General features: G+C 58.1%; 2 protein-coding genes across 2 annotated transcripts, besides 2 other annotated features; both read left to right on the top strand.

Annotated features, from left to right (window-relative positions):
* Nucleotides 1–1,247: 1,247 nt before the first annotated feature.
* Nucleotides 1,248–1,665: a repeat region.
* A 426-nt stretch (nt 1,666–2,091) lies between these two features.
* On the top strand, nt 2,092–4,083 carry LPMP_311800 (dihydrouridine synthase (Dus), putative; the record flags this gene model as incomplete). Its single annotated transcript, XM_010703269.1, has 1 exon — nt 2,092–4,083. One exon carries the CDS (start codon nt 2,092–2,094, stop codon nt 4,081–4,083), a length of 1,992 nt encoding a protein of 663 aa, XP_010701571.1.
* A 2,085-nt stretch (nt 4,084–6,168) lies between these two features.
* On the top strand, nt 6,169–9,477 carry LPMP_311790 (hypothetical protein; the record flags this gene model as incomplete). Its single annotated transcript, XM_010703268.1, has 1 exon — nt 6,169–9,477. One exon carries the CDS (start codon nt 6,169–6,171, stop codon nt 9,475–9,477), a length of 3,309 nt encoding a protein of 1,102 aa, XP_010701570.1.
* Nucleotides 9,478–11,585: 2,108 nt separating this feature from the next.
* Nucleotides 11,586–12,133: a repeat region.
* The last annotated feature ends 1,317 nt before the right edge of the window (nt 12,134–13,450 follow it).

Genomic DNA, 13,450 nt, shown 5'->3' with positions numbered 1-13,450 from the left:
GGCGGACAGACCTGGACGGACGGCTGGGTGGGCTGCTGGAGCACAGGTGCCGGAGGCATGGCGAGAGCACCCTGGCTGACACCGTCGAGTCCCCCAGGCACCTGTGCGGAGAGCTGTCACCCCACACTACGGAGTGCCGCGGCTTGAAGAGGCGGGGGAGAGCCATGGCGTACGGGCTGGGTGCAGGGTCTCAGAGGGCCCCGACCTGAGCCTAGCCAACCTCCTCCTCAAGGTCATCCGGCATGCGCCCGGACCACCACCGCCTCCGCCCTCGAGCCGGGCCGTGAATGCGGCCTGCCTGGGTGGAGTCGCATGGCCCGATTGGGCGGTGGGGAGGTTCGGCCTTGGCGGCCCGGTCTGAGTCATAGTGTGGCGGTGCTATGGGTGAAGCGCAGTCGTAGGCGGCCACTGGTTGGTGTGTTCGTGGTGGCAGGGGCACGTTGAACGAAAAAGAATTCCTCTTCTGCAGTGGAGAGTGGGCTTTCGGGCTATTTAAGCGGTTGTGCGTAAGTGAGTGAGTGAGTGTGCCCACCGCCATCGGCGCAAGGCACGCTTGCTGGACACATTCACAGTCACGTTGACAGGGGGGGTTAAGGGTCACGGTGCCACCCCCCCCCTTCCCTTCCCCCTTTACTTTTTGTCCTCCTCCATACTCGCGCGCCGATGTACTTTCCTGCTGCAGACGCGGCAGGTGGGGCTCCCTCCTGTTCCACCAGTGCTGGAGAAACGTAATCGCTTCTTTTCTTTTTCTTTTTAGTTTTGCTTCTCTCCTTCGTGTGTTTCCCTTGCTTGTGAGTGAAATGGAAAAAGGCTAACCGCGGACCACATTGAGGGAGCAGCAGAAGGCGCTTCTCCCTCTCTCTCTCTTCTTAGCTTTCGTCGGTCTGTGTGTCTTCGCTTTGTTTTCCTCGCCTTCGATCACCTGTCCATCTCCGTCAACGAGGCGGTGACTTCTCTCCCTCCCTCGCTCCCTCGCTCGTGATAGCGATATACACACAATGACGAATACACTCGCCAAGTGAACATGGCGAGCAGGAAGGAGAAGCGAGAGAACATGCCGGAAAAAATGGTGATTGGCGTCCTGTACTGTGGTCTTGTCTGTTTTGTTTTTCCTTCTGCTCCGCCTTCACGTTCTGTGCTCGATTTGCCCCCCCCCCCTTTTTGCTTTGATGTTGTCTCTTCATCGTCTGTGGTGTTTATGCTGTGCGACTGTGTGCTATTCTTCTTCCCTTTTTGTTGTTTCTTCCGCCCCGGACTCCAACGTGAACCACTCACACGCTTCACAAGTCGCCCCCATCAGCCGCTCCCATTGCGCGGGTCACCACTTGGCGCATCTCTCGGGATGGAGGGCAGGCAGCGCTCCCCACGCCAGTGGGCAGAGAGGGCTGGGTGAGGTGCGTTCGAGTCATGCTGACACTCCACCCATCATGTATGGTTCGCACCAGCGGGTTCTTTGCTGCAGGCCTCTCCTACACTACACCGTCAAGGACACGACCGCCCACATCAGTGGCGATACACCCCTTTGAACTACCCCACGTCGTAGGTCCTGGGGCGTGTCACGACCAGAGGTGGCTCAGCGTTGGCAGGGATAGAGGGGCTTCCCGGCTTCCCCAAGGAGTGCGCGTCGAACCCTAACACGACTCCGAGGTGTCTCCTGTCACCAGGCCTGTGGAATCACACATAGACAAAAAATTACCGAGGCGGCCGGCATGAGTGTGTGCCGATAAACTTCAAGCATAACTGCCACATCTTTGTCTGCGTGTGCAACAACATGATGTTCATGCTAGGCGTCGTGGCTCGCGGCAGAGGGCTGCTCTCTCTCTCCCCCCACCCTTATGTCCGCCCGCCCCCCCCCCCGCACCAGCTGTCTGGCGAGTAGCACACCCACTCGCATGATTCGCTTCTCTGGCCCCACTTTCCCCATCGCTGCCTCTGTCTTTGCTTTTTCCGCTCTCTTCCTGTTATCGTAGCTTAGACCTCGGGCAAAGAGAGTGTAATTCTCTTACGGGAAACCGGGTACGTCGCAGCTTTCTCTGTACACTCGCCTATCCTCGTCACCACCGTCGTCGCGATTGCCGCGTTACTCCCCGAATGGCCTATAATGAAAAGCAGCTGAAGGCGTACCGGCAGCTCATAGCAGAGGGGAAACCCTTTCGCAGCACCACATGCCCCTACTGCAATGGGCACCGTGACGCTACCGTGAAGCACGTCCACCCCAGCACGAAGCCATCCAGTGCGTGGGACTTCTGGAATGATGTGCTAGTGCGCAAGTACGCCGCGGTGCAGTCACCGGCCACTCGCGCAAACATGGAAACATCCGTTACAGACTCCTCGGAGGTGAGAGGAACTCCACGAAGTGCTTCCAATGAAGCTAGTAAAAACGAAGCGGTGGTAGAGGCACAGCATCTTGACGTCATCAGCAGCCCTCGCATGTTCGTTGTTGGTCCGATGGTCGACCAGAGCGAGCTTCCGTTCCGCATGCTGTGCCGTCAGTACGGCGCCACAGTGGCCTACACACCGATGCTGCATGCAAAGAGCTTTGCAGAGGGCGCCGCGTATCGATCACACTTTCTCTCAGTGACTCCGCCGGAAGAAGTTAAAGCGGCCATGGAGGCGCCATTTGCGAGCCCCTCCGTCTCAGCCGGCGAACACTCCGGCGGCTCTAATACGAGGACAGGTGTTGGGACTGATGGTGAGGATGCTGTGGCCGATGTCGCGCTTGTAGACCGACCGTGCATTGTGCAGTTCTGCGGGAACGACCCGGATATTGTCTTGAGGGCTGCCCGGCTTGCTGTCCTCGGCGAGCAGGCAGCGGCAGGGGAGCAGACAGTTGCCAATTACCGTGTTTCCACAGCTCCTGTGTACCCAGTGCACGTACGAGTCAATGGGTCGTCTTTAGAGGAAGAGCCGGAGCACCGCCTGTACCAGTGTGATGCGGTCGATCTCAACCTCGGGTGTCCGCAAGGCATAGCCCGCCGTGGCCACTACGGCTCCTTCCTCATGGAGGACTGGGAATTGATCCACACCATCGTGCACACCCTCCACGTGGAGCTGGAGGTGCCCGTGACGGTGAAGATACGCGTGTTCGACCACCCTGGGCACGCGGAGGCTGCCGATAACGACCGCGAATGCGCCACCCATTGCAGCCCCGCCGCCTGTGTGGAGGAGGAGGACGCCGCCGCTGCTGCTGCTGTTGTGGGCACCTTACCAAAGCCGCTGGAGGAGGGCTTTGACGAGGCTCTCACCATCCTCTACGCCCGCATGATTCGAGACGCGGGTGCACAAGTGCTGTGCATTCACGGCCGCACACGTGAGATGAAGGGGCAGCATACCGGGACAGCAAACATGGAGCTCATCCGCCGTGTGCGCCTTGCACTAAGTGGTACCATCCCTGTCATCTCGAACGGCAACGTACGCACCTACGACGATGTGATTGCTCATCTGCAGGAGACGCGGTGTGAGGGCCACATGTGCGCCGAACCGCTGCTGTGGGACCCGAAACTGTTCAGCAATCCTTCCCAGCCTGTTATGCCGGGACGTACCCACAGCGCTGACAAAGCGACGCGACTATCAGCGCTGCACACAGCGCTTGTGTACATGCAGTGGGTGCACCACTACCCAGTCGACATCGGCTTCGTGAAGGCGCACCTCTTCAAGATGTGCTTTCACAGCTACGAGCTGCACACGAGGTTTCGTGAGGAGCTGTGTCAGCTCAAGACCAGCATCACAGCGATGAAGAAGGTGGAGAAGTGGAATACCATGGGGGTGATGGACACGATGCAAGTCTGTGCAACGCCGCGAACCGAGGAGTTGACTGCACTTAGCTTTGCTGTGCATGAGGAAGTGGATGAAGAGGAGAGCGCCGCTGTCGTTGCGGCGGCAGCAGCGGTGCCACTGTCTCCTTCCGCCTTTGAGCAGCTCGTTGGCGCTATCGAGGCGCACTTGCGGGCCCTAATGGAAGCGGAGCACCGATGCTCAGAGGCTGGCGCGCAGCCCAAGTCTGCGCAGGTGGAGAAGGCGAAGGCGAAGCAAGAGCTTGTCGACATCTGGGAAGAGGGAGGCGACCTGGGTATCGACTTCTGACGAGGGAACGTCACGACACAATCGCATTACTGACGCTTTTCTGGTGTCGACGAAGCCATTCTCAGTCTCCGTGGTGCACACCCTCACTTTTCTCGTGCCCCGATCCCCCCCCCCTTCGATTACAAGCGCGTACCGTCACGGATTTGCCTCGCATCCGTACCATTACTTCGTGTGGCCTGCCTGTGCGTGTCAAGGCACGTGTACGTGACCACTGTTGTGTGCGTGCTGCGATCCCTCTTGCTTCTGCTTTCCCTCTTCTTTTCCTTTCTGCGCCCACACACACCTCTGCGAGTAAAAATGGGGGAGTGTTAGACGCATCCTTTGTGTGCTCGCCTCCCTTCTGGTTAAAATATGTTCCTCCTCAAACGCACCTCCGATGTCTCCCAAACTCCAACGAGCGGCACATGCCCTTCACCGCTCCTTCTCTTTTCCATCTTCACAATGTTGTATGGTAAGCGAAAGAAAGACAAGAAGAGGGGCTAAAGGCGCCGCACATCGCCCCCTCTCTACACGCCGAACGGCTCCAGTGTCTCACCGCCACCACAAGGAGCCCTGCGTTCCTATCCGGAGAACTGACATGATCGAAGGGCGACACATGTCAAGCGGCAGCCTTTACAGGATCTTCTCCCCTCCTGCTTCGTTCCGCTAGCTCGTTCTTTCACACCTTTCGCTGTTGCCCTCATCCGTGTTCTCTTCCGTCTCCCTCCCTCTCTCCCATGCCGCTCTATCTGGACGGACTCGGTGGCTTTACATCGTGCAAATATGCGCGTCCGAAAACAAAACGTGCACTGCTAATACTCACCACCATCACACGAACAATAACACACACACACACACACACGCACACACGTTTTCTGCTGGTGCTGCTGCTGTCTCCGCTCTGGCACTCGTTGGCTCACATACATACACATCTTCGAAAGGAGGAAGTGCTGTACTGCCCCCCCTTCTCTGTCAATCGATCATACCAACTTTCCCTACTCTTGCCCCTCCTTCGCCGTATATCTATTTATATATATTGATAGTTACATACCTTATATACCATCCCCCCACCCTCTTCTCCTCGTCTGCTTACCGTCTCCGTCTTCGAGCTCTGTGTGTGTGGGTGGGTGTGTCTTCCCTGAGTCTGCGGCACGCACACAGGCGCGTGCTCTTCCCCCGCCTGCCCTTCTGACACTCTGCCTTGTGTGTGTGTGTGTGTGTTCTTTGTTGCACATTCACTCGTTTGCTTACCTTTCCGCCTTTCATTTTGAGTCGCTGTCGCGGTGACGGGTGTCTGCGGGTCTCATCGGAGCGCGTGAACTCCCCAATACAACAAAGAAAGCGGATTTGCTTCACCCTTCCCCGACCACCACAGTCACCACCTCTTCCACTTTAGCCTCCTTTGTTTTACCTCTCACGAATTCACAATCAGGAAGTATTTACATCTCCGTCACCGTCCTCTTCCTCGATCGCTCTCGTGCTGGATAGAGAGGAGAGAGGGGAGAGAGCCACGCGCTGTACAGGCAAATATATCTAAATAAGGGCAGCTCGGCTTTGTGTCTCTCTCCGTGCCACTCACTTCCTCTAGCTCGAGAGACTTGATCATCTTTTGTTTTTTTCTCCTCTCTGCTGCTCTCCCTCTGTGACTCGTGGGTGTATCTGTCAGTGTGCAACTGCATGCTGCCAAGGTCTGTCCCGCTTCCACATTGCCCACACACGGCGTGGTATCAGCATCACAGGCGCACGAGTTTTAAGCTTTCTTAGGTCCTGCCTCGAGTTCAGCGCATACCAATGGCTCGGTTTCCCGCGCATGCTCCTGGATGTGCAGCCCTTCTGAGGCTACGCGTTTCAACTTCCATCACCACTGCTCTTCTTCTCTCGTTGCTCGTCGTCATTGCCTGCTCAGTGAAGACGACACATGCAGCCGCTCCTCTAGTGAGTTCAGAGCACCGGCAGGGCTCCGTGCCGGCACTGTCCGGAGGGGCCACCACGGCGAAGGCTGCGCGACATCAGAAGTCCGCGCTTAGTCGACTCGAAGGGCACAGCCTTGAAGAGCAGGACACCTTCCATAGGCGCTTCATCCCCACTCTGAGCGTGCTGTACACGATGTCGAGAAAGGCCAACGAGTTTACGAGCGTTGCCGCCGTGCAGGCCCAAGATCCAGCGGTGCGGATGTCTGCGTCCTGGCAAAACCACAGAGTTGCATCTCCCGCGATGGTACAGTCACTCGCACCTCTGGGGGCAGCCGAGCAGACGTCCTCCACCGCGTCTATTCGCTCTCGCGTAGTTAGTGCAGAAGAGAACTCTACACAGACGCCAAGCAGCACTGCGCAGAGGATTGCAGGGTGGATAGAAAAGACTCAACAGGCCTCGCGGGCTGTCACCGAGGACGCAGGTGGTCCTAAGCCCGTCGTGGACGACGGCAGCCCCAAGACGCTCTACGCCAGGGACGCCAGGCACGAGTCAATACGCCTGATGGCAAACCACGCAAAGGACACGTTGATTGATGTAGACAGCGCCAAGGCTCTGATTCCACTCACTATCGTTGGCAGCGGCACCACGGTAGTTAGGTTCAACGGAGAGGCTGGCAACATTATCAATGCCGTTGTGCAGCTGAAGGACCACCGCTACGACAAGTTCGTGAAGAGGACGAACTGCTACGGCATGTACTTACAAGTGGAGCTGCGCAACCACTACAAACTCGACAGCAACATTTACAGCGCGATGGGCACAGCAGCTGTTGCGGCCGCGACGCAGGCACGCGAGTACGCTGACCTCGACACGTGGCGAGACACAGAGAACTCCGGCACGCTTAACGGCATCGACGAGAGCAGCAGCCCCGACTTCTCCTCAGAGGACGAGAGAAGCAGCCGCTGGTCGAACTTCTGGGACTCCGTTGCTCCGCTGTTCGACAACAGCGCGATGTGCAAGGTGCTGCAGAGCGTCTCCATGCGTGTGGACAAGGTCCCGGTAACGGAGTCGTACTATATCATTCTCCGCTCCACCACGACGCAGGCCTTTCAACACACGGAGTATCACGCGAACTCGACCGAGTTCCACCCCACGCGCAGAGAGGACTCGCCCTATACGTGCGAGCTGAATGTGTTTTTCGATCAGGAGCCGGCGGTGAGGCTGAAGTGGCGGCAGCTCACCTTTGCCTTGGTCTTGCCGCTGCTTGTGCTCTTTCTGCCACTGCCCTTCACGATGCGGCGGGCAGACCTCGTGCAGCAATACATGATGGACTCCGACTTCGCGGAGTGGATGTGGATGCCGCCGCTGCTGCTGCGCAAGAAAATGGTTGAAGCACTGAAGGCAGGCGTGGAGTGGGTTGTGAGTCTCCGCTCCGCCTATCAGCAGCACATAATGCGGAATCACCTGTTGCGGCAAGAACAAGCACACCAAGGCACAGGAGTAGCGCAGTCAGCCGCTGAGCAAGAGCAGCCGTCACATCAGACGGGAGTACAGCACTTTGGATGGGGCACGGCCACCCGTGCGGCGCCGTCGCTAGAGTCGCAAGATCTCACTGACTTCTCCGCAGCAGCAGGCGGAGATGTGCAGGTAGAGCCACTGCCCGAGTCTTGTACGAAACACTATTTCCACGAGGAGGAAGCAAACACCAGCACATGTAGCCAGAGCAACACCCACTCCAAGTTCTCCCTAGCGTCCATTGGGTCAGGTTTCGATGAGCCACACGATAGCGCCTACCATCACCGCTGTCACCAACAAACTGGCGGCAGCAGCAATGCTGACACCGTGTCGCCGCCTCACTCGGCATGCTCCCGAGACCCACTCATGGAGAACGTTAGTCGCCCCTTCTCTACGACAGGCTGCACCCGTTGGCATTGCCAGCATGCGCGGGAAAGCAGTGCTGCATGCGAATCTGCCAGAGCAGTATCAGTGCACGTTCCGCCTTCGCCAGATGCCGCTGAGTATTGGCGGGAAGACAATCAGAGTGGGCCGCGCGCGCGAAGCAACGGACACGATGTGCTCTTCACCGCTGAGGAGCTAGCCGATGCTGGGCGAAGCCTTCCTACACCCAAGCGGCACCAGCACGCGGCAAGTGCGCCACAGATGAGCGTGAACGATGCTATGCAAACTATGTCAAAGCGACCTCGTGAAGAAGAGGAGGCTATGGCGTCATGCGAGGGCGCAGTTGACGGCGCGCCAATCTCAGGAACTTCTGCCCCCATCCGTGCTGGCATCGCTGCATCACCGGCCGCCACAGCAGCGACGTGTGGACCTGCACCGGCATCGAGCGCTGCAAAATCCTCGCCAGACGAAGAGGAAGAAGAGTCATTCTGCCGCATATGTCGCGAGGGCGAAGACGTCGCGCCGCTCATCGTTCCTTGCGCCTGCACTGGCTCGGTCCGCTTCGTGCACCCCACGTGCCTTGACCGCTGGCGGATCGAGAGCGCGAAGCGCAACTTGGCGAACGTCAACCACTGCGAAATCTGCAAGGAACCCTTCCGTGTGAACATCCAGCGATCGATGCTGCTATGGGAGAGCTCGCAACACATTCTGAACGGCATCTGCTTGTTTTTGGCGTGCTTCGTCCTGCTTGTTGCGGCGACGACGCTAACGCACGTCACGCTTGGTGAGCTTTCGTGCTCGGCGAGTTACCATCAAGTCGCCTACAGCACCATGTTCCGCTTCGAGGGGCTCTCACTGACGTTGTTTGTCTACTGCCTCGTGGTGCTGCTACTGTTATATGCTAACTTAATCGTCTACAGCTGGTTCCGTAGTCAGCCGGATGTGGAGGAGTACGTGGAAGAGATGCACATTATTCCTCCCTTCTACACGCGGCACAACGTACTCCTCATCGTTCTCGTGGGCGTTGTGCTTCTCACGCAGGCACATGCGACGGGATACCTGCTCAAGTACCTCCTGTACAAGACGAGTCACCTTGCTTGGAATTGGGAAACATCCCCGCTGATAGGTGGCATGCTCTTCTCTGTGTTCAGCACCTGCACGGTCACCCTCTGCAGCTGGGGACGCTACATGTACCTAGAACATGTTGTCAACCGCGGCCGCGGTGATGCGCCGACAACTGATGTCGTGGTAGAGACCATCGGCGACTCTGACCGTGCAGAGCTAGCGGCGGACACCAACAACGATCGTGCTGCCCCTACGTTACTGACTCAGCCGATCACTGCGCCAGCCACGATCGCGTCTTCTGCGTCTCCGACGGGAACGGCCGCCTCCGCAGCACCTCCACCTCCACCACCGCCTTCCTCTCCCGCCACCCCTGACGCCGCTGCGTCGTCGCCAGCGCCACCGACAGCTCCCCACACTGTAGAGCAGCAGTACTCAGCAGGTGAGGATCCGGACTACACTCGACACTTCACGATACCGCCAGACCAGCGCGTCATTCGCGCCTTCGAGTACTGCCCGCCGCGGAGGAAGCTGCCGAAGTGAAATAGGGCCTCCATGATGGGCATCAGTGCAGGCGTTGCAGAAGGGGACCACATGGCGGGAAGCTAATGTAGAATGCGAGGAAGTAGTGGAAACTCGTCTGAAAGCCTTCTGTCTCCCTCTCTCTCGCCGCTGCTCGTCTTTGCCCTCCTTGCTGTGTCGGCACGTGGTGAGAGGATGCCGTGCCCTCGCCACGGCGCCTCACCGACCTTTTTGGGGGGTTTCTGCGCTCTCTTTTGCTGCTCTCATTTTTCACCTCCCTAATTCTCCCTCCTCCCCTTCCACCACCGTCATCTTCTGCCTCTTCCTCTCCGTCTCTCCGTTTTACCCCCCCCCCTTGCGCTCTCGTCCTGCGTGTTCGATGGTGCACAGGTGCACATGCGCCTCCCTCACTTCTCCTCTGTTGCTCTTGTTGTTGCTGTTTTCGTTGTTGCTGCTTGACTTCACTGCAACGCGCTCTTCTCCTCTTTTTTTTTTTTGCTTTTTGCTGCTGTGCATTTTTGGAGTGGCCCACTCGATGTCTGCGGCAGAGAGAGAGAAGGGGTGGGCCTGTCCATGGCGATGAAGGGGGGGCGAGAGCGAGGGAGCGATTTCGCACTTGTTCCCCCGCTTTTGCTTCGCATGCCCCTCGCCTATTCCTCATCAATTTTCTGCTGGTGTCCTCTTCGTCTTGTTTGGTTTTTCTGTCTCGGCCTTGTGTCTCCTTGATTCTCGACCTCTCTCTCTCTCCTCGTGTTACCTCTCCCTTTTTCGGCTTCGCCCCCTCTCGATCCCCTCGAAGCCTGGTTGGTGGTGGGACTGATGATCACACCTCTCTTTATGCTGCCTTGACTTCGAAAACCCCTCACTCGCCTTGTTCCATCAGCGACGATCTTCTGCTCTTAGCGCCATTGACAGCGTACGACGTGGAAGGAGAAACTGGGGAGACACACCATGGCAAAGATGTGCCCGGTGCAGGGAGTTCTGACAGTTAGCTCTTGCTCTCTCTCTCTCTCTTCTCTTCTCTTCACCTCCTTCCTCCTCTCCTTACGACAGCAAGCGAGAGCACACCGATCTCTGCAGACGCTTTGGGGGAGCCCCTTTTCATCGCTGCAGAGTATTCTCAGTACAACAGCGGTGCAACGAGATCGGAGGAAGGGGGCCGTTGAGGTTTCTCTGTTCAGTGCAAGAACTACCTTTCCGCTACCTCCAAGTGCCCTGCCTCGCCTCTCTTCCCTCTGAGAAGGGGCCTGAGTTATCTTCTGGCCCTCCTCCCTCGTTGCTTCCAGCGTCTGTGCCTCCGGTGCAGGTCCTGCCACCCATCCGGCCCCCTTCCCTGTCCCCACTTGGTGAGCCCAGGAAGCTAGAAGGAAGGGCGGCGGCGCACGCTCTCCAGTACGCCAACGCCGGATATACGCGTGCCTACGCCCCTAAACAAGACGCGCTGTATTCCTGCCGGTGCGGCCTCGGTGTAAGCGGCGCGTTAGCCCACACGCCAGAAGTTGGGTCGACTGCGACGAATATGCCGGCTCGCCCACAGCCTCGGTGTCGCTCTCTCTCTCTTTCTCCCTCTCCACTCACGACGGCGAAGGAGTAGCCGCATTTTTACGCAGACAGTCTTAGAGGTACAGGAACAGCTGGTTGAGGAACGGCGGCACGTTTTGGGCTTCAGAAATCACAGATATTGGTGGCTTCTCTCTGCTCTCCTCGCCCGCACCCTCATCTCTCGCTACCACTCTTATCACTATGCTCGAGTACTGCTTGCTTTCTTCCCTCCGCTTCCTACCCCCGTGTACCTCACAGGGTTCTGAAGCGTCGACGATAAAATTCGAACTACGACTCAAGGCGCTGAAAGCGGTCTTTGGCGTCGCCCACCACCTCTCTCTCTCTCTTGCGTGTGTCTCTTCCACCTCAGGTGCTGCCTCGACTCCCACCGTTGGGTTGCTTGTCTATACAGTTCTCTGAATACACGTTTGGGTGCTTTTCTTTTCTTTTTTTTTGGCGCTGCGTTCCCCCTCCCCCTCCTCCTCCTCCTCATTTGCCCCCTCTCTTATTCGCCCCCGACTCCTTCAGAACTGGTGGGCGTTTAGCCCCACCTCTATTCGCTCCTTGGAGGCCCTACCCTTCCAGACGCCGGCCGCACCACCGTGGTAGCGCAGGGCCCAGCACCCGCTCTGCCTGCGGAGGCCAGGAGCCTGCAGCCCCCCCACCCACCCCTCGGGTACGGCTGTACGGACCCTCGGCGTCGGCGGACAGACCTGGACGGACGGCTGGGTGGGCTGCTGGAGCACAGGTGCCGGAGGCATGGCGAGAGCACCCTGGCTGACACCGTCGAGTCCCCCAGGCACCTGTGCGGAGAGCTGTCACCCCACACTACGGAGTGCCGCGGCTTGAAGAGGCGGGGGAGAGCCATGGCGTACGGGCTGGGTGCAGGGTCTCAGAGGGCCCCGACCTGAGCCTAGCCAACCTCCTCCTCAAGGTCATCCGGCATGCGCCCGGACCACCACCGCCTCCGCCCTCGAGCCGGGCCATGAATGCGGCCTGCCTGGGTAGAGTCGCATGGCCCGATTGGGCGGCGGGGAGGTTCGGCCTTGGCGGCCCGGTCTGAGTCATAGTGTGGCGGTGCTATGGGTGAAGCGCAGTCGTAGGCGGCCACTGGTTGGTGTGTTCGTGGTGGCAGGGGCACGTTGAGCCGAAGTGCTTTCACGGATCTCTCATATGCCGATCCGTTCTGCCTGAGTGCGTGGCACAAAGTGACCTCTGCCGTGTTGTCTTGGGCTCGTTGGTCGTTGCTGTGTATAACGGGGGGGCTTTCTTCTATACGTTTGTCTCTCTCGTTTACCCTCCCTCCCCCCCCTCACAGCCGCGCTAGCCCGCAGACATATCCGTTCACGGTCGCACCGATCATCCGGTGGCTTTTTTTTTCGTCCCCACTGCGTGTTGCTGGACGTTTTGTTGTGTTTGTTAGGCGTTTTCAGGGAGAATGAGAGAGGTGGGGGACGCACATCCGAAGCGATGTGCCATCGGGCGGCTGTTTCGGGACGTACTGATAGACACACACACACACACTCTAGTGCAGATCGATGTGTTTCTCTCCATGTTGGTTTAGAGAGAGAATGGGCGAGATGGTGAAGTGTGCTCTCCTCTACACCTCGAATGTCTGCGTACGTGGGCGATGATGAGTGGGTGGGGTTCGCTATTTGGTTTTCGTTTGTTTTTCAGCTTTTACTCTGTGCGCGCCACGTTTATTGGTGTAGGTGATGCATAGTGCGGGTGGGCCGGTGCGGGATTGCGTGGTGGGCTCACTCGGGTGTTTGTTACGTTTGGCTATGATGAACAGCATTCTTGTCTTTTCCTCTTCCCTTGTTGTTGTTGTTGTTTATTTGCTTCGGTACGACTACACGGAACCACCATCAGCAGTGCAGCGAGAGCCCGCAACCACCGGATTCACCCTGCAAATCCTCAGCCCTCTCGCTCGCAGTCCCCTTCCTCCTGGACGGCGGCGTACAGATGTGTAAGGGACTCCTCACTCTCGACTAAGGGGGGAGCTCTCTTCCTTGAGCATCGGGGACCAGGAAAAGGAGTCCTTCATGTACACTGCATAGTACGTGCAGAATGTTCTGCTCTACATGGGTGAAGGCACCAGTGCACTCCTGCAGCACGTCAGTGAACTTTGTTCTTTCACTTGCTCCCTCTCTGTCCTCCCCTTCCCTCGTCTTTCCTCTCTCTCTATCGGGTCATCCTCTCCCATACTCTCCCTCCTCCCTGTGTATCTAACGTGATATGCGACTACGCCCAATCGGTCATGGCGGCGATGCGGGATACGCTACTCACACTCGTGGGTCCACCGCCTGCTCCCTTGGCATTCTCTACCGCGAACGTACAGCTCACAGCAGGTCCACAGTCGCCGCCACTGCAGTACCGGTGACCGCAGCTAGCCATCACAACAGGGAGAAGGAAACACACTTGTTCCTTCTCCTCTCCTCTCTTTCTGGTC

The sequence above is a fragment of the Leishmania panamensis genome (genome assembly GCF_000755165.1).
Source record: "Leishmania panamensis strain MHOM/PA/94/PSC-1 chromosome 31 sequence".
Lineage (NCBI taxonomy): Eukaryota > Euglenozoa > Kinetoplastea > Trypanosomatida > Trypanosomatidae > Leishmania > Leishmania panamensis.
This window is presented reverse-complemented; position numbering and strand designations above follow the sequence as displayed.